Source organism: Colossoma macropomum, unplaced genomic scaffold (assembly GCF_904425465.1).
Source record: "Colossoma macropomum unplaced genomic scaffold, Colossoma_macropomum, whole genome shotgun sequence".
NCBI classification, from domain to species: Eukaryota; Metazoa; Chordata; class Actinopteri; order Characiformes; family Serrasalmidae; genus Colossoma; species Colossoma macropomum.
Genome location: NW_023494804.1, coordinates 6,362,325 through 6,389,439, shown reverse-complemented (window position 1 = coordinate 6,389,439; position 27,115 = coordinate 6,362,325). Strand labels below are relative to the sequence as shown.

General features: G+C 37.9%; 2 protein-coding genes across 2 annotated transcripts; both read left to right on the top strand.

Annotated features, from left to right (window-relative positions):
• The first annotated feature begins 10,245 nt into the window (after positions 1-10,245).
• On the top strand, positions 10,246-13,705 carry LOC118824601 (matrix metalloproteinase-18-like). The gene is made up of 10 exons (XM_036594874.1): positions 10,246-10,362; positions 10,449-10,699; positions 11,109-11,257; positions 12,154-12,282; positions 12,373-12,534; positions 12,646-12,781; positions 12,868-13,001; positions 13,161-13,320; positions 13,403-13,506; positions 13,611-13,705. Exons 1-10 carry the CDS (start codon positions 10,258-10,260, stop codon positions 13,703-13,705), a joined length of 1,425 nt encoding a protein of 474 aa, XP_036450767.1. The 5' UTR covers positions 10,246-10,257.
• Positions 13,706-22,751: 9,046 nt separating this feature from the next.
• Positions 22,752-27,115, top strand: LOC118824582 (matrix metalloproteinase-18-like). The gene is made up of 10 exons (XM_036594842.1): positions 22,752-22,859; positions 22,946-23,196; positions 23,606-23,754; positions 24,664-24,792; positions 24,883-25,044; positions 25,156-25,291; positions 25,378-25,511; positions 25,863-26,022; positions 26,105-26,208; positions 26,312-27,115. Exons 1-10 carry the CDS (start codon positions 22,755-22,757, stop codon positions 26,404-26,406), a joined length of 1,425 nt encoding a protein of 474 aa, XP_036450735.1. The 5' UTR covers positions 22,752-22,754; the 3' UTR covers positions 26,407-27,115.

Below are 27,115 nucleotides of genomic sequence, written 5' to 3'. Positions count from 1 at the left end.
AAAGACACCGCACTGTCCGTATCCATTATTAACTAATTTCCAAGTTCAGTGGTAAATATAGGATAAACTGTTCCCTCATGAGGCTCTGTGTTATCAATAATGGCTCATAATGGCTCATTACTTTCTGATCAATTATTCATTACTCAGTGCCTTAACTACTGGCAGATCATGTCCCCGTAAAATGAAGTGTTACTGTTTTTTTCAAAACAAAAATACTTTAATGCTTATACATTTTTCTGTGTACATTTTTCACTGGATCCTCTGAACTAAGAGGATTCATTTAGCAGTCACAGTATGAATAATGCTATGTACATGCCAGGGGTGTCGCTAGGCCAGTTTTAGGGGGCTTTATTGATTATTTTTCCCCTCAAGTGAATGTACATGACTAGATCAAATCTTTAACAGTATTGTGCATTTATTATTCATTCAACAGTGTCTCCAAATTCAGTGCTGTAATATTAGGGCGAGAACTGGGGGAGGCGCTGCTGCTGCTCTAATCCACTGCTGCCTCAGCAGTGCTACCAGAGATTTTCTAACATAACAACAGATGGCAGGAGGCCATCTTTGTTTAGACTTGGTGAAAAGTGTAACACTGGTTGAGCAAATCTTATCAAGCCTCACAAGTTGTAAGCCAATCATATCAGACATTGTGAATTGTAAGCCAACCATCAGTCATATCAGACCTGCTAAGATATAAGTCAGTCATATCAGACCTTGTAAGTTGCAAGCCAGTCATATCAGACCTTGTAAGTAGTAAGCCAATCATTAATCATATCAGACCTCGTAAGTTATGTCAATCATATCAGACCTTGTAAGTTGTAAGTGGATCAAGCTGTAAGCCAATCATATCAGACATCATAAGTTGTAAGCCAGTCATATCAGACCTCGTAAGTAGTAAGCCAGTCATATCGGACCTCGTAAGTAGTAAGCCAATCATCAATCAGATCAGACCTCGTAAGTTATAAATCAGTCAAGCTGTAAGTCAATCATATGAGACCTTGTAAGTTGCAAGCCAATCATCAATCATATCAGACCTCGTAAATTATAAGTCGATCAAGTTGTAAGTCATTCATATCAGACATCGTAACTTGTAAGCCAATCATATCAGACTTGTAAGTTGTATCAGACCTCATAAGTTGTAAGCTAGTCATATCAGACTTACGTAAGTTATAAGTCGATCATATCAGACCTTGTAAGTTATAAGCCAATCAAGTCAGACCTCATAAGTTATAAGCCAATCATATCAGACCTCATAAGTTGTAAGCCAATTTTTTCAGACCTGGGGGGAGAGGCCACTCACTCTGCGAAGTTAGGTCAGTCAGCAACCACTGAAGTTGTGACAGGAATGTATAGAATATTGCAGCTCTGGCACAGAAGAAGATGCAGACAACATTGCGCACACAGGCAAATGCTCATTTATTTTGACCAGCCTCTTCGACAATAGCAGTGAAATGACCAAACTGAACCACGGGATTGTAAAACGCAAACTACTTCTTACTCTAGACGTCTCAAAGCTGGAACTGCCAACAACAACTTTGCAACAAACTACTAACGTTATTCATTTGTGGTATCTGAATACTTTTTTCCTCTATCAATTTTATTTTTAAAATGTAACTGTAACTGTAAAATGTAACTTGTGGCAAAGAGGAGAGGTTTCCCTTTTTACATTTGAATTTTGCTTGGTGTTCTCTTTGATTTTCAATGCATTATTAGAGAGCACAAATGCATATAAATAAAAAAAAACAAACATTTTGATCAATCATCTTGACACCATTATTGTGTAATCAGATGAAGCACAACTGAGCAATTTTGGAAATATATTTTAATTTAAATAAAGCTACTTATAAAGTGTCTAAATCTGTATAAATCAATGCTAGTATGCAAAATCGCAAGTTAAAATTGTAAAAATGAATTTAAGTTTTCAGTTTTGGGAAATTTAAATTCAAACATAAGAATACGTTGCCATTTTACATATTACATTTTCATTTTGCTACTGATGTGCTTCCATACAGCTGTAGTTATTTATGAATTTTAGTTTTGTATTGTGTTGCTATTGTATTGTATTGTAATGTATTGCAGTAAACATTCCTAATATTGAGACTATATGTTTTTATTTGCCTCTGTTTAATTGTGTAATTAATGGAATAGTTTGGCAAAAAATCAAATTAACATGATTTATTTCATCCCAGATGCAGTCGATCAGCCAAGACAGATTTCACGTCTGATGTCTGCTTCTCTAGTTCACAGCAGGAGATGCTAGGCTAACATTACTAACAAATGCTGGTGTAGGACTCTCACCAACCTCATCTCTGTAAATACATCCCCAGAAATGTCTCTTAATCCACTAAAAACAAATTCAGATCTTCATTTGTTTTGCACAGAAACAGTAAAACCTTATTTAGTAGCTTTATCAAGATGCAACTTCTAGCTAACAGTTATAAAGCCTTAGCTACGCTAAAAAAACAAGTGTGCTACCTGCATAGTGACAGAGGAGCACTACAAAGCGGGGCGTTATGTGGATGATAAGGTAGCTCCAATTTTAGCTTAAATGTTTAAATAAGGTCTATCTGTGCCTTTTTAGTAAATTGTTGTTTTTAACCATAATTACGTAGATATTTGATAGACAGATGAGTTTGGAGATAATCCAACACCAGCGCTTGTAGCAATGTTAGCCTAGCATCTCCCACTGATAAACTAGAGCAGCGGACGTCAGATATCAAACATGTCTTGGCTGATCGACTGCACATGGGGTAAGTGATAAATCACAAAAATGTCATTTGTTTCACCAAACTATTCATTTACGCAGATGGTTTGCTTCACTTTCTGATGACCTTCGAGAAAACCTTGGAAACTCTGGAGAAGAGCGACTTTCCCTTTCCTACAGGAACGGCTGTGGACGCACTGGTAGCCAGAGACTTTGATGATTCATCTGCTGGGCTGGACACAGACGGTACAGCCTGGAACCCTGCAAATAAGAAAGAAAATTAACATGAATGACTGTTCAAATTCCACAACACTATGAAAAAGGGGATATAATGCTGTCATGGACTAGGGCTTTGAACATAAACACTTACCAGTTGGAAAAGTTCTTTGCTGAGTACAGTCTGATGGGATGACGGTCAGGGGTTCCACCTTGGTTTTCCATCCCTGTAAAAAGAAACATTTGTGGTACAATCATTGCGTTACACTTCAGTTCCCTTTTCTCATTACTGTATAACTTGCAGAAATATTCAAAACAGCTCAGTAACTGAACAATATGCCTTGGCACAGTACATCTTTTCATAAACAGAAGAAATAAGATTCCAAAATGATTAAATAAAATAACATTTGAAAAAAGGAAGATAATCTGAAAAAGAAAAATCTTACCTTAAGTCTGAACTTGGGAAACCTAATTCTTGGTAATCTGAATGGAGGGATGCGCTGCTTCTTGGATGTGGCTGGTTTATCCTCATAATCCCGACTTGACTGCAGGGTCTGGTTTAGGTGAGAAGGACTGGCAACAAGTTCCCTTGATTCAACCTCACTGAACAGATTTGCAGGCAAAGATTCCACCACATGACTGACCAGCTCACTGGAAAGCTCTGCAAGTTTGCTCTCACTGCCCTGAGAGAACGTCAGCGTCTGGTTTTTGGTCTCACTCTGAAGTTCATGCTTCAAAAATACAGATAGCCTGATTGACTGATGTCAGTTGGAATTTGTACACAGTCGTTTCAGGCCCCAACAACAAATGTGGTGAAGAAATGGAAAAGTTTTATGATACAGCTCAGGCAAAATTTGACAAGACCTGCGAACATGACTGTCATGCCAAGTCTAAAAATGACAAGGAGAGAAATACAGTGGGACAGCATGGCCTTACAAACAGGAATGAAACAAGAGATTGACTGATTAACTTCATGCAACCAAAGCAATTTCTGTACCTCTAGACATCCCCAAATGTAATTCTTCAAAACTTTGCACCATGAGATGAAAGTGCTCCATTTCAGTTGCATAGACATGGCCTGGAGCTGATTGTGGAGCAGATCACAAATTTCTAATAGGTAAGCTTCAACTGAAGCTGAGAAAAGACAATCAAACCATCACACTTCCAAAATATGACCTGGAAAACTTGCCACCTGTCTTCAAAGAAAACTTCAATAACCAATTTCAGATGCTGGACATAACTGATAAAGATCCAGAGGGGCTTTGGATGGATTAAAGATGACCTAGGAACAATGAAAAGGAGAAAGAAGTCAAAGTGGGTGACAGAAGATACAAAAAAGAAAAAAGAAGCCAAAATATTTTAAGAGAACAAAATAACTAAACCGTTAATTTCACAGAGTGTCCAGGTAGGAGTAAAGAAATGGAAACAAAGAATTGTTTTCCAGAAAATATATGAGATCAAAAATACATTTCAGCCTTGAGTGGGTATATTAGGACATCTGAACAGACGACTGTTAATAGACCTTTTGAGAAATTTTGGTGATGTCAGCTACACAAAACAACAGTCAGAGCTAGAAGACAAAGTCAGACAGGCTCTGAGATTTCACAATTTTAAAGAAGATTTGATTAGTAAGTGCTGACCAAACTGTCCCAACAAATTCGATAAACTGCTCAATGGTGGGCAGATTGGAAGACATCAGTTTATATCCCAATACCGAAGAAAGAAGACCAGAAAGAATGTGCAACCGTCATACATTTTCCCTGATAGTACACACCAGTAAAATTATGCTCAGAACCATTCAACACAGATTCGAGCCTTACACTGAAAGAGAACAGCAAAACACGATTGATGAAAGGCAGAGAAACAAAATATATCATTGATGATGTATGTGGGATAATTGAAAAAGCCAATGATTCAAGAAGGAAGTAAATATGTTTCATAGACTACAGTCTGTGACTGTGTCATTCATGTAATTTTTGAAACGTCCTCAGGAAAATAGGTAAACTACAGCATCTCATTGCTCTAATGAGGAACCTGCCGATGGTAAACTTCAGTTAGGAAGTAAGACAAGGCTGCCCATTTTCACCGTATTTGTTTCAAATGTATGCTGAACATATAATAAGAAGAACAGAACTGGAAGAATATGATCAAGGATTCAAGCTTGGTGGAAGAAACATCAGTAACCTTCAATATGCAGATGATGCAACACTCAAAGTGGAAAAATCAGGAATACCTGATAATGGAACTTCAGCCCAATATAAAGACAACAAAGGTTATGACAGTATTAGAGACCGCTACCTTTGTTTTGACCATTTCTATAGGTCCATTCTTCACAAAATGCTTACCCAGTGTAAGACATCTGCATTTCTTAATTAATGTAAAAATAAATGAATAAAAAAGTAATTGAAAACTACTTGTGTGCCCCTGTTCCTTCTGTCCCAAAATCACTATTGCTGTTTTTGCTGGTCTCTAAAGCTCTGTTCACACTGCAGGCAAATGGGATTTGTTCCTTAAATCAGATCTTTTAACAGTGTTATTTGCGAGATGCCTGATCGCACAGTGCTCCCATTTCTCAAGCCTGCACCATGACACTTTCAGTTTGTCATACTACAGTGCTAGGAGATCTGTCTGGATTCAAATTCTCAGTAATACATGCTTAAATCTAAGACAGGAAGATTTAAGACTGTAAGGTATGTTGCTTTTATGTTATGCATAGAAATAAAGAGATGTCATAATGAAACGTTTACACTGCAAAAGCAATGTAGTTTGATTTTAATATGAAGTCAGCGTGCTTTGAGAGTTTTGTTTATTGAAAACTGACAAAGCTTTATGCCATTTAAAGCATTCCTGGCCAACTAACTGCTATTATCACACAAGCCATGTTTGTGATGAAGTGCTTGTCATCTTGGCAGTCATGTACAGTAACCTATTGTATTCGGGAGAGGAGTCAAGAAAAGAGCCATCAAGCCAGACAGTTTCACCAGCAGCTCTTGCAACATCTACATATCAGATATATATATATATATATATATATATATATATATATATATAATAACTGCAAAATAATAACCACAAACACTAGTTATTTTAATAGGCTGTTTCAGGCGTGCATGATTCTGGATCTGGAGGGCCGGTGTCCAGTAGAGTTTGGAGGTTTACCTACTCAAACACACTCACTAAACCTGGTAATTAACAGATGAGTATAATCACGTGTGTGTGTGAGTAGGTAAACATCAAACTGTGCTGGACACCAGCCCTCCTGGTCTTTGTGCTGTATTCAGTACAGTTTCTGTCTGTAGTTATCAGCAGAGCCTTTAGACAATGAGCCTCATTAGTAACTTTGGCTTTAAAGGAATTTTTATGTACTGAACAAATTTTAACATCAATTCTTTCAGAAGTGCTCCCACTAAATGCCCTGAATACCTGCCAAAGTCTGTCCACACCACTGGTTCAGGTATGATGAAGAGCAGAGGCAACTGATAGATGGGTATCCTAAAATGATAACTGATGAGTGGGTAGAAGTTCCCCTCATAGATGCTTCAGTAGCTTCAGAGCCCACCGACCCTATACGCTCACTATACATGTTGTGGATGGACCTGCAAATTACACAAGGGCCTCTCACAGAGACATTTCAGTTAATTTTGGTATGTAAGACTCGTCTGCTTCTTCTGGGAAATCTGCATCTGGAATTCAAAACAAACCTCAACCCAAACATATCATAAAAATAAGAAAATGCCTGCAAACTCATGGCTCCAATGTGAAGGGGGGAAAACATGACCTACATGGCTGTAGAAGATGCAAATAAAGTCATGATGCTGACACAATCTTATGTGACATAATAGATGAGGCAACCATACTGTAGAACTACTGTACGTAACCTGAATATTCAGCTTTGTTAGTAAACATGATCAACCATTTGTCACTGGACACTTATCAAGCCAGTTACCTCATCATTGTGGTTCATGTAACACCAGGCAATGAGGAGACAGGATATGTCCACACCATGTCTGCTGTCCACACCATCAGCACAGTTTGAACGGTGAAGAAGTACATGATTAGGGTTTTCACAGAGTTTCAGTGTCAACATAAAGATCCAAACTGAAAATGTGCCCAAATAACTGAATAGGCAGTTTGACCTTTATTAGTGTGCAAATACAATACTGATAAATTACCATGCAAACATGCACATTTTCACAAACAAATTCTCTATTTTTTTAAACATAATTTTTCCCCCCATAAATATTGTATTTGGAAAAACCGTGATATCTTTTACAACAGTAATTCAATCTTCATTGATAATTGGTTATTAAAATAATATGAATGCTGTACCTCAAGGCACGGTTATGCTATTGAAATGGGCTTTTTTTAACCCTTCAAATCAAAATAAAAAATCATGTCCCTGTTTCAAAAAACATAGTTATTCCATATTTAATATCTTACTGGTATGATTTTGTGGCAGAAATTCAATGGAAAAAAGTTTGGAACATTCCCTTTAGATAATTTATCACAAATAAAATTAGAGACGTGAATTATAAATTATTGCACAGAATTGAAACATTTTTTGTTGCACAAATTTAAAAAAGATGCTATTATTAATTGTGATACTGATATTAATATTAAATGCTAATGACGAAACTGCAACCTATTTATTTTGGAGTATTTTTTGTCTTCATACTGTCAGCTTCTGGAAATCCTTTAATTCACCATATCAATATATTTAGAATGATTTTTCTTTATTTTGTAAGGATGTTTTACTTGGGTTTTACAATATCTGTAAAGGAGATAAAAAAGAGATTTGCCTGATCAATCTTCAAAATTTTACATTCCCAAAAGAAATTTTAACAAGCAAGAAAAATTTTGAACCTCTTTTTTAAATTTTTGAACCTCTTTTTAAAAGTTTTGAATTTGACATTGTTATGTGCATTTCATTATGCAACTGAAGACGTGCTGTATGAGGAGTTGTTAATCACCTCTTTGCCGTGAGGAAACACAGCATATATGGTCAACTCTGAGAATCAAAGCTGCTGAGTTGGGCTATTTTTGTCAGCATAGAAATGAGATCAATAACTTCTTAGGAAAAGCCACAAGTTACACCTCATCAGACAGAATGTGCAATACTTCCTATTAAAGACAAGAAACACAGTAAGCAGCCAACTGACCTGTATGAGTTACATCACTACACATTAACAGATGATGAAGAAAGCTGATTTTAAAGTACACCATGCCAGCTGGATTTCCCCAGCCAAAATAGCCTCACTACTATGAGAAATATCATCCATAGTAACAATGTTCAAACTGATCCTTCACAACCAAATATATCATTTTTCCACTTCTGCAACTGGTACTAAGTATATTAACATCTTAAAATCCCAGACTTGTTACATACTAAGGCCTATTATTCCATAACTACAGGGACTTCAATGCAAACTGGCTAAGCTATTCTTAAGTTATAGAAGTGTATCATAGATCACATATCACATGTGGAAAGTGAGACATTTTACCATTTCATGAAAAATATTAACTCATTTAGAACTTGATGGCAGCAATGCATCTCCAAAAAGTTGGTCCAGGGGCTACAAAAGCTGGAAAAGTAAGTGGTACTAATGAAAAACAGCTGGAGGAGCAATTTGCAACTAACTCACATGACTGGTTATAAAAAGAACATTTTAGAGACACAGAGTATCTCAGAAGCAAAGATGGGCAGAAGTTCACCAATCTGTGAAAAACTGCACCTACAACTTGTGGAACAATCTCAGAAAAATGTTCCTCAACATAAAATTGTGCAGATTTGGATATCACAGCATCTGCAATACATAATATCATCAAAAGATTCAGAGAATCTGGAGAAATCCCTGTACGCAAGGGACAAGGCCGATGGTCAATATTGGATGCTTGTGATCTTCCGGCCCTCAGGGGCACTGCATTGAAAACAGATTCTGTACTGGAAATCACTGCATGGGCTCAGAAACACTTCCAGAAATCATTGTCTGTGAACACAGTTCGCTGTGCAATCCAGAAATGGAAGTTAAAGCTGTATCATGCAAAGAAGAAGCCATATGACAACACAATCCAGAAACGCCACCGTCTTCTCTGGGCCAAAGCTCATGGACTGAGGCAAGAAGGAAAACTGAATCAAGAATTCAAATTCCTTTTGGAAACAATGGATGCAGTGTCCTGTGGACCCAGGAGGAGAGGGACCATCCAGTATGTTATCAGTGCACAGTTCAAAAGTTTGCATCTCTGATGGTATGGCGTTGCATTTGTGCCTATGGTGTGGGCAGCTTACACATCTGGAAAGGCACTATCAATGCTGAACAGTACGTAGAGGTTCCAGAACAACATATGCTCCCATCAAGACAACGTCTCTTTCAGGGAAGGTCTTGCATATTTGCTAAACCACACGCTGCATCCATCACAACAGCATGGCTTTGTAGAAGAAGAGTCTGGGTGCTGAACTGGCCTGCCTGCAGTCCAGACCTTTCTTTTTCTTGACTCTTATGTACAGGAATTTCTTCTGTTGAGCAGCTAGAATCCTACATCAGACAGGAATGGGACAAAATTCCTCTCCCAAATTGGTCTCCTCACTTCCCAGATGTTTACAGACTGTTGTTAAAAGAAGAGGGGATGCTACATATTGGTATACACGGCCCTGTCCCAACATTTTTGAGATGTGTTGCTGCCATCAAGTTCTAATTGAGTTAATGATTTTCATGAAATGGTAAAATGTCTCACTTTCAACATCTGATATGTGTTCTATGTTCTATTGTGAATAAAATATAGGTCTATGAGATTTGCAAATAATTGTATTCCATTTTTATTTACATTTATTTACATTTTATACAGCGTCCCAACTTTTTTGGAATTGGGGTTATATAAATATAAATATTAATATAAAATTTCATATAAAATAATTGTAGACTTAGTAAAATATACCCGTTGTGGGAGTCGTAGGCATTATGTAAAAAAATAAATGATTTGTTTAGTCATTCCTAGCCTATAAAATTTGATCATTTTTGCATAAAACACTTTATATTATTTTCAAATAATATATATATATATATATATATATATATATATATATATATATATATATATATATCAATTAATGTTCAAACATACAGTGGATCCTCATTGCTATGTAAATATTGTCAGAAAAAAAACAAAAAAAATTGCAATTTTCGTAGGCTATTAAAAGGAATTTACGCCAGTCATCTCTAACTTCCTTCCTCATTTTTCATTACTGTATGACTCAAAGTATTGCTCAGTCTGTTGTCGTTGATCGTATAAAAGCAGGCACTGAACTCCAAAAAGCATCAGTTTCTTGAAAGAGCAGCAACATGAAGGCTTTCTATCAGCTCTGCATTCTCATTGGCCTGGTGATCAAGACTCACTCAGGTCCAGTACCGCCATCTATTGGCAAGGAGGAGGAGGACCTGGCAAAGGTAAGAACTGTAATTACTGCAGCTTAGAAATGCACTGGCTTTGATTCAGTCAGATTTCTAACTGCAGATCATGTCAATTTCACCAGAATTACCTGAAGAAGCTGTATAACATGAAAGAGGAGCACACACGGTCCGCTCGGTCCACTGACCACTCAGTCAGTGAGATGAGTGAGAAGCTGAGGGAGATGCAGGAGTTTTTCGGGCTGAAAGTGACCGGAACTCTGGACACTAAAACGCTGGAGGTGATGATGAAGCCTCGCTGTGGGGTTCCAGACGTGGGTGCGTATGCTTCTGCTTCTGGAAGCTACAGATGGACTAAAAACGAGCTGACCTACAGGTATGTTAGCCCTTGGAAAGTGCCCAGAGGTTCCTCTCAGTGTGTATTATGCAATAATCCTATTGCACTCTGCTTCTTAATTCAAGTGTATCTTTAAACTCTTTAGCCTAGGGCTGTCAAACTGGGTTCCTTCTGGGCAAAGATCAGCATGTTCATTAATAGATTAAACAAGAACGCTAAACTCTGCAGAGCTGTGGCCTGGAAGGACCACAGTTTGACACCCCTGCTCTAGCCTATCCTCACTTACTTAAGAATAATTTTGTCAAGTAGGCTAAAGTGTTTCCTGGACCCAGATTTCTGACTTCTGCTGCACAAATCAAATACAATTTTAAATTGGTAGCTGCATATTTTAGACCACAGAAGCAAAGAGTGGTCAGTTAAGATAAGATTTGTGGTGTTTTCTCAACAGTATTGAGAACTACACTCCTGACATGTCTCAGGCTGAAGTGGACAGTTCCATTGAGAGAGCTTTCCAAGTCTGGGCTGACGTCACTCCCCTCAGGTTCACCCGCATTTACAGTGATGGAGCCGACATCATGATCTCCTTCGTTGTCGGAGGTCAGTCTCCCGCTTCATCTAGTAATCACCACTGAAGAGTTGCCATTAATATTGATACTCCATACCGTTTAGATAGAACCCATTCCTGACAAGGTTACTCTTTCCAGTAGCTTACTGCAGGACAGTGGACAGCTCTGTTGAACAGGTTCTTGTTGACAGGGTAGAAATAATAAAAACTAGAAATATGAAATTAGTGGCTGATAAGCTTACATTCTTCTCAGAAGTGGGATTTCAGTCTAGTGTTTAGTAGAGCGTCGTGACAGACAGTTACTTCGTCCTCACTTTGGCATGATCCCTCCAGCTTTGCTTTCCACAATTCAAGGCAAGATGTAGATGTTATTGAGTCAAGCTGTTGACACTCCTTCTTCATAAAAATGATGAGTGGCAATTTATTTAGGCCTGAGAACGGCCATTACCTCATCTTAATTATATCATTCCCGTGCCTTACCAAGTCATTGCTATGACTATTTATCTCATCCCAATGCCTTACAAAGTCACAGCCATGACTTAATTGCCACAACTCAATTATGTTGTTCCTGTGCCTTAGTAAGTCACGGCTATGACTTGATTATCTCATTTACATGCCTTACTATGTCAGGGCTATGACTTAATTATCTCATCTCCATGTCTTACTGACCTTTGGCTATGGCTCAATTATCTTGTTAAATCTGAATTATGACTTATCTCGTTCTCATGACTTACTACATGGTAGCCACGACTTAATTATCTCATTCACATGCCTTAGTACATTGTGGCCACACATTATTTTTTGTAAAAAATAAACATCACTAGTGGGGCTTCATAAGAAAATTCAGCACAAAACATCATTTTTCTCTTAATACACTAAACACTCATTTTCAGGTTTGCAAAAATAATCAGATGTTTTTTGTTTCCAGATCATGGCGATGGGTCCCCATTCGATGGACCGAATGGTTTATTGGCTCATGCCTTTCCCCCGGCTCCTGGCATTGGTGGAGACGCCCATTTTGATGATGATGAGACCTTTACCTTCTCTTCTTCTAAAGGTGAGAACGGTCACATTTGATCAAACCTAAAACATTCACAATACAATATACAATACAAAAGCATGTATGCCATCTATTGGTCTTCTGCAGGCTACAACCTGTTCCTGGTGGCTGCCCATGAATTCGGACACTCCTTGGGCCTTGATCATTCCAGTGATCCTGGTGCTCTGATGTTTTCAATGTACAGCTTCAGAGATGTTAAGAAATTTCTTCTGCCCCAAGACGACGTCAGTAGAATTCAGGCTATCTATGGTAAGTTTCTGAAATTGCTAATTAAGTAGTAACCAATTGTGTTTAAAACGTTGACAACTTCAAATGAAAATGAATGCAACTGTCCAATAATTAATAACTTAATTAAAACAGGTCCAAACCCTGATAAACCTGTCGACCCTGAGAAGCCTGTCCCCACACCTCCAGTCACCCCTAATGCCTGCGACCCTAAGCTGGTCCTGGATGCAGTTACGATGTTCCGTGGAGAGATGATGTTCTTCAAGAAAGGGTACGCACTGAGATAAGTTTCTGACAATAAATGAATCTCCTGAAATGAGTTAGTCTGACCATCTGATACTGAATTTTATTTTTCAGCTTTTTCTGGCGTAATCACCCTCAGAGTTCTGAGCCTGAGCAACGTCTGATCAAGAGCTTATGGCCTGAGGCTCCGGATAATATTGACGCTGCTTATGAGAGCCCATCGGATTACTTGGTCTACCTCTTTAAAGGTAACACAGCTTCAACAATAGAACATAAGAGAGTGTGTGTTATGGAGAGTGACACCACCAGCCAGTGGTTTGATGTACTATTAAATCAGCTGTTGTATATAAGTGACATGTAGTCATATAAGCTAAGAATTAATGTGGATGCCTGGTCTTGATCCTCAGGTCAGAAGGTCTGGGCTATGCATGGTTATGATATTGTAAAGGGGTTTCCTAAGACCCTCAGCAGCATGGGCCTGCCCCCTAAAGTGAAGAAGATCAGCGCCGCCCTTTATGACAAGGAGACCGGAAAGACGCTGTTCTTTGTTAACAAGTATTACTACAGGTAGGTAACATAAGAATGTTATGTGAAGAAAATACAAGAGCTTTTTGATAAACTCTTACTAATCAATCAAAACATTTTACAGCTATGATGAGATCAAGAAGAAGATGGACAAAGGTTACCCTAAACGGGTGGAAGACCGCTTCCCGGGAATGACCGGGAAAATTACTGCAGCTTTTCAGTACAGGGGTCAGTATTTAAACAAAACTCTTGAATAATCTGACTTGTCAAACTGGACTAAAATAAGCTATGTTGTTTGCAAATTCTGACATCTTGTGCTCCACATTTTTCAGGTTTCACCTACCTCTTCAGTGGACCACACGTGTTTGAGTTCGGCTATGGAAGACTTCTACAAGTGACTAAGAACAACTACTTATTACCGTGCTAATCATTCAAAATTATATACCATGCAGGCAGTGGTGCAGTAGAGCTGTAACAACATCTAAATTATGGAGTAAATTATTCAGCCATATATTTTATTTAACTGATTTAAGTTATATTTCAGTTCTCATAAAGTTTTGTTGTTTTACATGTTCTTTTGTCTTTGTAATTGAATGAATTACAATTTAATAAATGAGCTACATGTTTTTAATTTTAATAAAATGCTCATGGACACTTTAAAAGTACTGTGAGATTTGTCATTTACACACATGGTCTGTTCTTTACTTGAACACTTCTGTATCTTACGACTACACTCATTAGGGACACCTACCTTGTATCTACACTCACTGTCCATTTTGATGCACTTTGTAGTTCTACAAATACAAGAAAATACAGTTGGCCTTTGAAACAGTCATGAAGCAAGCGAGCGACTAAACTTCTGTGAGTACAATGGCTTTTTAATTGCTAATACATTCTTCAAGCAACCAAAATGACACCTAGACATCACCAATGGAGTTCACTGAAACCAAACGGAGAACCAAAAGATGGAAGAGCTCTATTTTAATTGCATAGATGTGGCTTAGAGCTGATTGTGCTTCTAAAGTTCATGCTCCAAGTGAGGTTGAGGAAAAACAATCAAACCGTCCAACTTTCAAAATATAACTTGGATAACATACCAGCTGTCGTCAAAGAAAATATTAGAAACCAATTTCAGATGCTGGACATGCATCTGAAATAAAGATCTTTTAAGATCTTTTAAGAAAACTAAATTACAGAGAGTCTAAAAGGACAAAGGCCAATACTAAAACAACATCTGTAAAGATTGAATAAATGTAAGCGAACATGGAAAAACAGCATTGTTTTCCAAAACTATGGCGGAGTCAATAATAAATGCCAGCTTGAAGTGGGTATATTAAGAGATGTGATCAGATAAGTGTGAATAAACCTCTACAAGACACTTTTCTTGTCAGCTATACAGAACATGTAAAATTATGGAATATCCTCAGAGAAATGGGTGCCAGAGCATCTCCCCTCTCTAATGAGGAACCTCTACAGCCTAATCAGACTGGATCCAGATAGGCAAAGGAGTTAGTCAGGGCTGCCAACTATCAGCATACTCGTTTATCCTAAATGCTGAATATATACTAAGAGAAGCAGGACTGGAGGAAGATGATCAAGGATTCAAGATTGATGGACGAATCATCAATAACCTCCAATATGCAGATGATACAACACTTATAGTGGATTATTTATCATCATTATCAGTTTTGATTATCCATTGACCCGGCTTCGGCTGGCTAGCTAGTTAGTAAGTCTGTCAGTTGGTTAGTTAGTTAAACAGGATAAAACGACTCCAACAACACCAGTTAGATGTGATCCTGGTCACCTTGCAATTAGGCCTTGTTCATACAGCCCAAATCCAATTTTTTCACGTATCCAGATTGATTTTTGATAGTCTGGACACAAAAAAATGCTTGGATTCAAGGAGAATGTCAACCATTTATGCTTACACCAGTGAATTTTGAAGAGCCTGAAGGATGAGATGTTGTACCTCCATCTCTCCTGCATCTGTGTTTGAAATCCACATCACCAGCATAGCTATGCAGCTATTGACACCTATAATTACCAAAAGTAATTATAACAAAAGTTATGACTTAAGAAACAAATCTGATTTGCCTGCATTCTGAACAAAGCCTGAGAGAAACTTTTAAATACAGGTAGCCTGATTGACTGATGTCAGTCGGAATTTGTACACAGTTGTTTCAGGCCCCAACAACAAATGTGGTGAAGAAATGGAAAAGTTTTATGATACAGCTCAGGCAAAATTTGACAAGACCTGCGAACATGACTGTCATGCCAAGTCTAAAAATGACAAGGAGAGAAATACAGTGGGACAGCATGGCCTTACAAACAGGAATGAAACAAGAGATTGACTGATTAACTTCATGCAACCAAAGCAATTTCTGTACTTCTAGACATCCCCAAATGTAATTCTTCAAAACTTTGCACCATGAGATGAAAGTGCTCCATTTCAATTGCATAGACATGGCCTGGAGCTGATTGTGGAGCAGATCACAAATTTCTAATAGGTAAGCTTCAACTGAAGCTGAGAAAAGACAATCAAACCATCACACTTCCAAAATATGACCTGGAGAACTTGCCACCTGTCTTCAAAGAAAACATCAATAACCAATTTCAGATGCTGGACATAACTGATAAAGATCCAGAGGGGCTTTGGATGGATTAAAGATGACCTAGGAACAATGAAAAGGAGAAAGAAGTCAAAGTGGGTGACAGAAGATACAAAAAAGAAAAAAGAAGCCAAAATATTTTAAGAGAACAAAATAACTAAACCGTTAATTTCACAGAGTGTCCAGGTAGGAGTAAAGAAATGGAAACAAAGAATTGTTTTCCAGAAAATATATGAGATCAAAAATACATTTCAGCCTTGAGTGGGTATATTAGGACATCTGAACAGACGACTGTTAATAGACCTTTTGAGAAATTTTGGTGATGTCAGCTACACAAAACAACAGTCAGAGCTAGAAGACAAAGTCAGAAAGGCCCTGAGATTTCACAATTTTAAAGAAGATTTGGGTAACACTTTACTGTAGGGTGCTGTTCATAAGGCTACATGACACCTACATACAAGGTTGTCCTTACAACTGACATAACCCTACATAACTGTTTATAAATGCTTATTACAACAGGCGTCATCTGTCATAAAGGCTATTTTAGCTGACTTTGATCAAAATTGGCAAATGTAACCTTTATAGCGAATGACACTTATTGAAACAAGCATTTATAAACGGTTATGTAGGGTTATGTCAGTTGTCATGACAAGCTTATGTAGGTGTCATGTTGCCTTATGAACAGCACCCTACAGTAAAGTGTTACCAAGATTTGATTAGTAAGTGCTGACCAAACAAAATTCGAACAAATTCGATAAACTGCTCAATGGTGGGCAGATTGGAAGACATCAGTTTATATCCCAATACCGAAGAAAGAAGACCAGAAAGAATGTGCAACCGTCATACATTTTCCCTGATAGTACACACCAGTAAAATTATGCTCAGAACCATTCAACACAGATTCGAGCCTTACACTGAAAGAGAACAGCAAAGCAGGATTGATGAAAGGCAGAGAAACAAAATATATCATTGATGATGTATGTGGGATAATTGAAAAAGCCAATGATTCAAGAAGGAAGTAAATATGTTTCATAGACTACAGTCTGTGACTGTGTCATTCATGTAATTTTTGAAACGTCCTCAGGAAAATAGGTAAACTACAGCATCTCATTACTCTAATGAGGAACCTGCCGATGGTAAACTTCAGTTAGGAAGTAAGACAAGGCTGCCCATTTTCACCGTATTTGTTTCAAATGTATGCTGAACATATAATAAGAAGAACAGAACTGGAAGAATATGATCAAGGATTCAAGCTTGGTGGAAGAAACATCAGTAACCTTCAATATGCAGATGATGCAACACTCAAAGTGGAAAAATCAGGAATACCTGATAATGGAACTTCAGCCCAATATAAAGACAACAAAGGTTATGACAGTATTAGAGACCGCTACCCTTGTTTTGACCATTTCTATAGGTCCATTCTTCACAAAATGCTTACCCAGTGTAAGGCATCTGCATTTCTTATTTAATGTAAAAATAAATGAATAAAAAAGTAATTGAAAACTACATGTGTGCCCCTGTTCCTTCTGTCCCAAAATCACTATTGCTGTTTTTGCTGGTCTCTAAAGCTCTGTTCACACTGCAGGCAAATGGGATTTGTTCCTCAAATCAGATCTTTTAACAATGTTATTTGCAAGTCATCAGATTGGAGATCAGATTGGATTTGTATGTCCAGACATCTCCAGCTATCTGCATAGGTTGCTGTGGTAACGATGTAACAGTGTAAGCATGAAACTTTGGTGATCTTCTTGAGTCCCAGCACTTCCATCACTCTGGATTTGATATCTGTCATTGATTGTCACATTGCAAGTGACGCAAAAGACGCTTTGAAATCCGATTTAATTGGCAAGAGCGTCCAGACTGAGATGCATCTGTAAAAATCTGATTGGAATTGCATTTCAAACCACCTCCAAATGTGGTTTGGATCTGATTTGCAAAAAATCTGATTTTATGTGTTTTTTTTGCTGTCTAGAGTGTCAAAATATCTGGATAACATCTGCATATGCAAAAATTGAACTTGGGCTGGCAGTCTGAACAAGGCCTTAAAGTGCTTAAAATGCTGCTGTGCAAAATCTTTGTAAAACTTTAGCAGTTGTAAAACAGTTTAGTTACGTACTAAAATGTCTTACAGGGCTATAAAAGCATGAGCCTGATCGCACAGTGCTCCCGTTTCTCAAGCCTGCATCATTTTTGACTGACACTTTCAGTTTGTCATACTACAGTGCCAGGAGATCTGTCTGGATTCAAATTCTCAGTAATACATGCTTAAATCTAAGACAGGAAGATTTAAGACTGTAAGGTATGTTGCTTTTATGTTATACATAGAAATAAAGAGATGTCATAATGAAATGTTTACACTGCAAAGGCAATGTAGTTTGATATTAATTTTAAGACAGCGTGCTTTGAGAGTTTTGTTTATTGAAAACTGACAAAGCTTTATGGCATTTAAAGTTCAAAGCATTCCTGGCCAACTAACTGCTATTATCACACAAGCCATGTTCGTGATGAAGTGCTTGTCATCTTGGCAGTCATGTACAGTAACCTGTTGTATTCGGGAGAGGAGTCAAGAAAAGAGCCATCAAGCCAGACAGTTTCACCAGCAGCTCTCGCAACATTTACATATCAGATATCGCTTTGAACATTTTGAAACATTCTTTATATATATAATCAGGTGTGTGTGTGAGTAGGTAAAACATCAAACTGTGCTGGACACCAGCCCTCCAGCACTGGAGTTGTGCACCCCTGGTCTTTGTGCTGTATTCAGTACAGTTTCTGTCTGTAGTTATCAGCAGAGCCTCTAGACAATGAGCCTCATTAGTAACTTTGGCTTTAAAGGTATTTTTATGTACTGAACAAATTTTAACATCAATTCTTTCAGAAGTGCTCCCACTAAATGCCCTGAATACCTGCCAAAGTCTGTCCACACCACTGGTTCAGGTATGATGAAGAGCAGAGGCAACTGATAGATGGGTATCCTAAAATGATAACTGATGAGTGGACAGAAGTTCCCCTCATAGATGCTTCAGTAGCTTCAGAGCCCACCGACCCTATACGCTCACTATACATGTTGTGGATGGACCTGCAAATTACACAAGGGCCTCTCACAGAGACATTTCAGTTAATTTTGGTATGTAAGACTCGTCTGCTTCTTCTGGGAAATCTGCATCTGGAATTCAACACAAACCTCAACCCAAACATATCATAAAAATAAGAAAATGCCTGCAAACTCATGGCTCCAATGTGGAGGAGGGAAAATATGACCTACATGGCTGTAGAAGATGCAAATAAAGTCATGATGCTGACAAAATCTTACGTGACATAATAGATGAGGGAACCATTGTAAAACTACTGTACGTAACCTGAATATTCAGCTTTCTTAGTAAATATGATCAACCATTTGTCACTGGACACTTATCAAGCCAGTTACCTCATCATTGTGGTACATGCAACACCAGGCAATGAGCAAAGACAGGATATGTCCACACCATGTCTGCTGTCCACACCATCAGCACAGCTTGAACAGTGAAGAAGTACATGATTAGGGTTTTCACAGAGGTTTAGTGTCAACATCAAGATCCAAACTGAAAATGTGCCCAAATAACTGAATAGGCAGTTTGACCTTTATTAGTGTGCAACTACAGTACTGATAAATTACCATGCAAACAATCACAAACAAATTCTCTAATTTTTTAAACATAAATTTTTCCCCCATAAATATTTTATTTGGAAAAACCGTGATATCTTTTACAACAGTAATTCAGTCTACATTGATAATTGGTTATTAAAATAATATTTTATTGTTTACTCAATTATTTACTTCAATTATCAATTATTGCAAATTATTCATCTCCTTACAAAATCTCAGTCACTCCAAAAGAATTCTCTATATTTATGAATGCTGTACCTCAAGGCATGGTTATGCTATTGAAATGGGCTTTTTTTAACCCTTCAAATCACAATAAAAAATCATGTCCCTGTTTCAAAAACATAGTTATTCCATATTTAATATCTTACTGGTATGATTTTGTGGCAGAAATTCAATGGAAAAAAGTTTGGAACATTCCCTTTAGATAATTTATCACAAATAAAATTAGAGACGTGAATTATAAATTATTGCACAGAATTGAAACATTTTTTGTTGCACAAATTTAAAAAAGATGCTATTATTAATTGTGATACTGATATTAATATTAAATGCTGAAGACAAAACTGCAACCTATTTATTTTGGAGTATTTTTTGTCTTCATACTGTCAGCTTTTGGAAATCCTTTAATTCACCATATCAATATATTTAGAATGATTTTTCTTTATTTTGTAAGGATGTTTTACTTGGGTTTTACAATATCTGTAAAGGAGATAAAAAAGAGATTTGCCTGATCAATCTTCAAAATTTTACATTCCCAAAAGAAATTTTAACAAGCAAGAAAAATTTTGAACCTCTTTTTTAAATTTTTGAACCTCTTTTTAAAAGTTTTGAATTTGACATTGTTATGTGCATTTCATTATGCAACTGAAGACGTGCTGTATGAGGAGTTGTTAATCACCTCTTTGCCGTGAGGAAACACAGCATATATGGTCAACTCTGAGAATCAAAGCTGCTGAGTTGGGCTATTTTTGTCAGCGTAGAAATGAGATCAATAACTTCTTAGGAAAAGCCACAAGTAACACCTCATCAGACAGAATGTGCAATACTTCCTATTAAAGACAAGAAACACAGTAAGCAGCCAACTGACCTGTATGAGTTACATCATTACACATTAACAGATGATGAAGAAAGCTGATTTTAAAGTACACCATGCCAGCTGGATTTCCCCAGCCAAAATAGCCTCACTACTATGAGAAATATCATCCATAGTAACAATGTTCAAACTGATCCTTCACAACCAAATATATCATTTTTCCACTTCTGCAACTGGTACTAAGTATATTAACATCTTAAAATCCCAGACTTGTTACATACTAAGGCCTATTATTCCATAACTACAGGGACTTCAATGCAAACTGGCTAAGCTATTCTTAAGTTATAGAAGTGTGTCATAGATCACATATCACATGTGGAAAGTGAGACATTTTACCATTTCATGAAAAATATTAACTCATTTAGAACTTGATGGCGGCAATGCATCTCCAAAAAGTTGGTCCAGGGGCTACAAAAGCTGGAAAAGTAAGTGGTACTAATGAAAAACAGCTGGAGGAGCAATTTGCAACTAACTCACATGACTGGTTATAAAAAGAACATTTTAGAGACACAGAGTATCTCAGAAGCAAAGATGGGCAGAAGTTCACCAATCTGTGAAAAACTGCACCTACAACTTGTGGAACAATCTCAGAAAAATGTTCCTCAACATAAAATTGTGCAGATTTGGATATCACAGCATCTGCAATACATAATATCATCAAAAGATTCAGAGAATCTGGAGAAATCCCTGTACGCAAGGGACAAGGCCGATGGTCAATATTGGATGCTTGTGATCTTCCAGCCCTCAGGGGCACTGCATTGAAAACAGATTCTGTACTGGAAATCACTGCATGGGCTCAGAAACACTTCCAGAAATCATTGTCTGTGAACACAGTTGGCTGTGCAATCCAGAAATGGAAGTTAAAGCTGTATCATGCAAAGAAGAAGTCATATGACAACACGGCCCAGAAACGCCACTGTCTTCTCTGGGCCAAAGCTCATGGACTGAGGCAAGAAGGAAAACTGAATCAAGAATTCAAATTCCTTTTGGAAACAATGGATGCAGTGTCCTGCGGACCCAGGAGGAGAGGGACCATCCAGTATGTTATCAGTGCACAGTTCAAAAGTTTGCATCTCTGATGGTATGGGGTTGCATTTGTGCCTATGGTGTGGGCAGCTTACACATCTGGAAAGGCACTATCAATGCTGAACAGTACGTAGAGGTTCCAGAACAACATATGCTCCCATCAAGACAACGTCTCTTTCAGGGAAGGTCTTGCATATTTGCTAAACCACACGTTGCATCCATCACAACAGCATGGCTTTGCAGAAGAAGAGTCTGGGTGCTGAACTGGCCTGCCTGCAGTCCAGACCTTTCTTTTTCTTGACTCTTGTGTACAGGAATTTCTTCTGTTGAGCAGCTAGAATCCTACATCAGACAGGAATGGGACAACATTCCTCTCCCAAATTGGTCTCCTCACTTCCCAGATGTTTACAGACTGTTGTTAAAAGAGGAGGGGATGCTAGACAGTGGTATACACGGCCCTGTGTTGCTGCCATCAAGTTCTAATTGAGTTAATGATTTTCATGAAATGGTAAAATGTCTCACTTTCAACATCTGATATGTGTTCTATGTTCTATTGTGAATAAAATATAGGTCTATGAGATTTGCAAATAATTGTATTCCATTTTTATTTACATTTATTTACATTTTATACAGCGTCCCAACTTTTTTGGAATTGGGGTTATATAAATATAAATATTAATATAAAATTTCATATAAAATAATTGTAGACTTAGTAAAATATACCCGTTGTGGGAGTCGTAGGCATGATGTAAAAAAATAAATGATTTGTTTAGTCATTCCTAGCCTATAAAATTTGATCATTTTTGCATAAAACACTTGATACTATTTTTAAATAATATATATATATATCAAATAATGTTCAAACATACAGTGGATCCTCATTGCTATGTAAATATTGTAAGAAAAAAAAAAAAAAACTTTGCCAAAGTTCAAACAATTTTCGTAGGCTATTAAAAGGAATTTACGCCAGTCATCTCTAACTTCCTTCCTCATTTTTCATTACTGTATGACTCAAAGTGTTGCTCAGTCTGTTGTCGTTGATCGTATAAAAGCAGGCACTGAACTCCAAACAGCATCAGTTTCTTGAAAGAGCAGCAACATGAAGGCTTTCTATCAGCTCTGCATTCTCATTGGCCTGGTGATCAAGACTCACTCAGGTCCAGTACCACCATCTATTGGCAAGGAGGAGGAGGACCTGGCAAAGGTAAGAACTGTAATTACTGCAGCTTAGAAATGCACTGGCTTTGATTCAGTCAGATGTCTAACTGCAGATCATGTCAATTTCACCAGAATTACCTGAAGAAGCTGTATAACATGAAAGAGGAGCACACACGGTCCGCTCGGTCCACTGACCACTCAGTCAGTGAGATGAGTGAGAAGCTGAGGGAGATGCAAAAGTTTTTCGGGCTGAAAGTGACCGGAACTCTGGACACTAAAACGCTGGAGGTGATGAAGAAGCCTCGCTGTGGGGTTCCAGACGTGGGTGCGTATGCTTCTGCTTCTGGAAGCTACAGATGGACTAAAAACGAGCTGACCTACAGGTATGTTAGCCCTTGGAAAGTGCCCAGAGGTTCCTCTCAGTGTGTATTATGCAATAATCCTATTGCACTCTGCTTCTTAATTCAAGTGTATCTTTAAACTCTTTAGCCTAGGGCTGTCAAACTGGGTTCCTTCTGGGCAAAGATCAGCATGTTCATTAATAGATTAAACAAGAACGCTAAACTCTGCAGAGCTGTGGCCTGGAAGGACCACAGTTTGACACCCCTGCTCTAGCCTATCCTCACTTACTTAAGAATAATTTTGTCAAGTAGGCTAAAGTGTTTCTTGGACCCAGATTTCTGACTTCTGCTGCACAAATCAAATACAATTTTAAATTGGTAGCTGCATATTTTAGACCACAGAAGCAAAGAGTGGTCAGTTAAGATAAGATTTGTGGTGTTTTCTCAACAGTATTGAGAACTACACTCCTGACATGTCTCAGGCTGAAGTGGACAGTTCCATTGAGAGAGCTTTCCAAGTCTGGGCTGACGTCACTCCCCTCAGGTTCACCCGCATTTACAGTGATGGAGCCGACATCATGATCTCCTTCGTTGTCGGAGGTCAGTCTCCCGCTTCATCTAGTAATCACCACTGAAGAGTTGCCATTAATATTGATACTCCATACCGTTTAGATAGAACCCATTCCTGACAAGGTTACTCTTTCCAGTAGCTTACTGCAGGACAGTGGACAGCTCTGTTGAACAGGTTCTTGTTGACAGGGTAGAAATAATAAAAACTAGACGCTAAAATGCAAAATATGAAATTAGTGGCTGATAAGCTTACATTCTTCTCAGAAGTGGGATTTCAGTCTAGTGTTTAGTAGAGCGTCGTGACAGACAGTTACTTCGTCCTCACTTTGGCATGATCCCTCCAGCTTTGCCTTCCACAATTCAAGGCAAGATGTAGATGTTATTGAGTCAAGCTGTTGACACTCCTTCTTCATAAAAATGATGAGTGGCAATTTATTTAGGCCTGAGAACGGCCATTACCTCATCTTAATTATATCATTCCCGTGCCTTACCAAGTCATTGCTATGACTATTTATCTCATCCCAATGCCTTACAAAGTCACAGCCATGACTTAATTGCCACAACTCAATTATGTTGTTCCTCTGCCTTAGTAAGTCACGGCTATGACTTGATTATCTCATTTACATGCCTTACTATGTCAGGGCTATGACTTAATTATCTCATCTCCATGTCTTACTGACCTTTGGCTATGGCTCAATTATCTTGTTAAATCTGAATTATGACTTATCTCGTTCTCATGACTTACTACATGGTAGCCACGACTTAATTATCTCATTCACATGCCTTAGTACATTGTGGCCACACATTATTTTTTGTAAAAAATAAACATCACTAGTGGGGCTTCATAAGAAAATTCAGCACAAAACATCATTTTTCTCTTAATACACTAAACACTCATTTTCAGGTTTGCAAAAATAATCAGATGTTTTTTGTTTCCAGATCATGGCGATGGGTCCCCATTCGATGGACCGAATGGTTTATTGGCTCATGCCTTTCCCCCGGCTCCTGGCATTGGTGGAGACGCCCATTTTGATGATGATGAGACCTTTACCTTCTCTTCTTCTAAAGGTGAGAACGGTCACATTTGATCAAACCTAAAACATTCACAATACAATATACAATACAAAAGCATGTATGCCATCTATTGGTCTTCTGCAGGCTACAACCTGTTCCTGGTGGCTGCCCATGAATTCGGACACTCCTTGGGCCTTGATCATTCCAGTGATCCTGGTGCTCTGATGTTTTCAATGTACAGCTTCAGAGATGTTAAGAAATTTCTTCTGCCCCAAGACGACGTCAGTAGAATTCAGGCTATCTATGGTAAGTTTCTGAAATTGCTAATTAAGTAGTAACCAATTGTGTTTAAAACGTTGACAACTTCAAATGAAAATGAATGCAACTGTCCAATAATTAATAACTTAATTAAAACAGGTCCAAACCCTGATAAACCTGTCGACCCTGAGAAGCCTGTCCCCACACCTCCAGTCACCCCTAATGCCTGCGACCCTAAGCTGGTCCTGGATGCAGTTACGATGTTCCGTGGAGAGATGATGTTCTTCAAGAAAGGGTACGCACTGAGATAAGTTTCTGACAATAAATGAATCTCCTGAAATGAGTTAGTCTGACCATCTGATACTGAATTTTATTTTTCAGCTTTTTCTGGCGTAATCACCCTCAGAGTTCTGAGCCTGAGCAACGTCTGATCAAGAGCTTATGGCCTGAGGCTCCGGATAATATTGACGCTGCTTATGAGAGCCCATCGGATTACTTGGTGTACCTCTTTAAAGGTAACACAGCTTCAACTAAACAATAGAACATAAGAGAGTGTGTGTTATGGAGAGTGACACCACGGCTGCAATTTGCTGGCAGTATATGTCAGGTGACACACAGCCTTGAGCATTCTAGTGCTTTTATTCAACAGATATGTGATATAAAAACGCAAATCAATGTCCTAAACATGCTTTACATTACACATTTTGAATATTGGCAATTTTTTCTGCCAAAAAGTAGCTTTAAAAGCTTTGACTGAAGCATCAGTAGCCAGTGGTTTGATGTACTATTAAATCAGCTGTTGTATATAAGTGACATGTAGTCATATAAGCTAAGAATTAATGTGGATGCCTGGTCTTGATCCTCAGGTCAGAAGGTCTGGGCTATGCATGGTTATGATATTGTAAAGGGGTTTCCTAAGACCCTCAGCAGCATGGGCCTGCCCCCTAAAGTGAAGAAGATCAGCGCCGCCCTTTATGACAAGGAGACCGGAAAGACGCTGTTCTTTGTTAACAAGTATTACTACAGGTAGGTAACATAAGAATGTTATGTGAAGAAAATACAAGAGCTTTTTGATAAACTCTTACTAATCAATCAAAACATTTTACAGCTATGATGAGATCAAGAAGAAGATGGACAAAGGTTACCCTAAACGGGTGGAAGACCGCTTCCCGGGAATGACCGGGAAAATTACTGCAGCTTTTCAGTACAGGGGTCAGTATTAAACAAAACTCTTGAATAATCTGACTTGTCAAACTGGACTAAAATAAGCTATGTTGTTTGCAAATTCTGACATCTTGTGCTCCACATTTTTCAGGTTTCACCTACCTCTTCAGTGGACCACACGTGTTTGAGTTCGGCTATGGAAGACTTCTACAAGTGACTGAGAACAACTACTTATTACCATGCTAATCATTCAAGGTTATGTACCACGCAGGCAGTGGTGCAGTAGAGTGTTAAAATAATATTAAATTGTAGAGTAAATTATACAGTAATTTAAAAGCTTTAAATCATTTTTTAATAATTGAATTATTGCTTTATTGTTTTCAGTGTTCCTTTACACATTTTATGCCCCTTGTTTTTTTCTTGTCCTTTGAATAGTTACAACTCTCTGTTCTAATTTTATAATTTTAATAAAATTTTCATGGACGATTAAAAAGTACTGTGAGATTACTGTTTTATGACAATTTCCAAATGTCACTGGAAACTAAACACACTAAGTAAGCCAAAGTAGAGCACACGAAAACAAAGGACATAACTGAGCATGTTGCATTATTATCTTAACCCACTTTCACAATAGCCATAAAAGACTATTTCCACCAGTTTTGGAGCGCCAACAGTTGAATTATGCATTTTTTCCTTTAAAACATTGACATAATGCTGTTTTTTTTGATGCAAATGTGCAAAATTTACAAAACCAGAAGCTTTCTTTGTAGGTGAGAAAGCAAGTCAACATTTATAAAAGTGCTTTTATTGTGTTTAAATGCTATTTTTTATTGTAGAAGCCCACCCCTCCTGTGATGATGTTAGTTAGACCGGACACATCACCAAGTGCTTTTGATACACCTGACCTCAACGTAAATAGTTACAAACCTGTAAGAATATGTATATATCACAATTG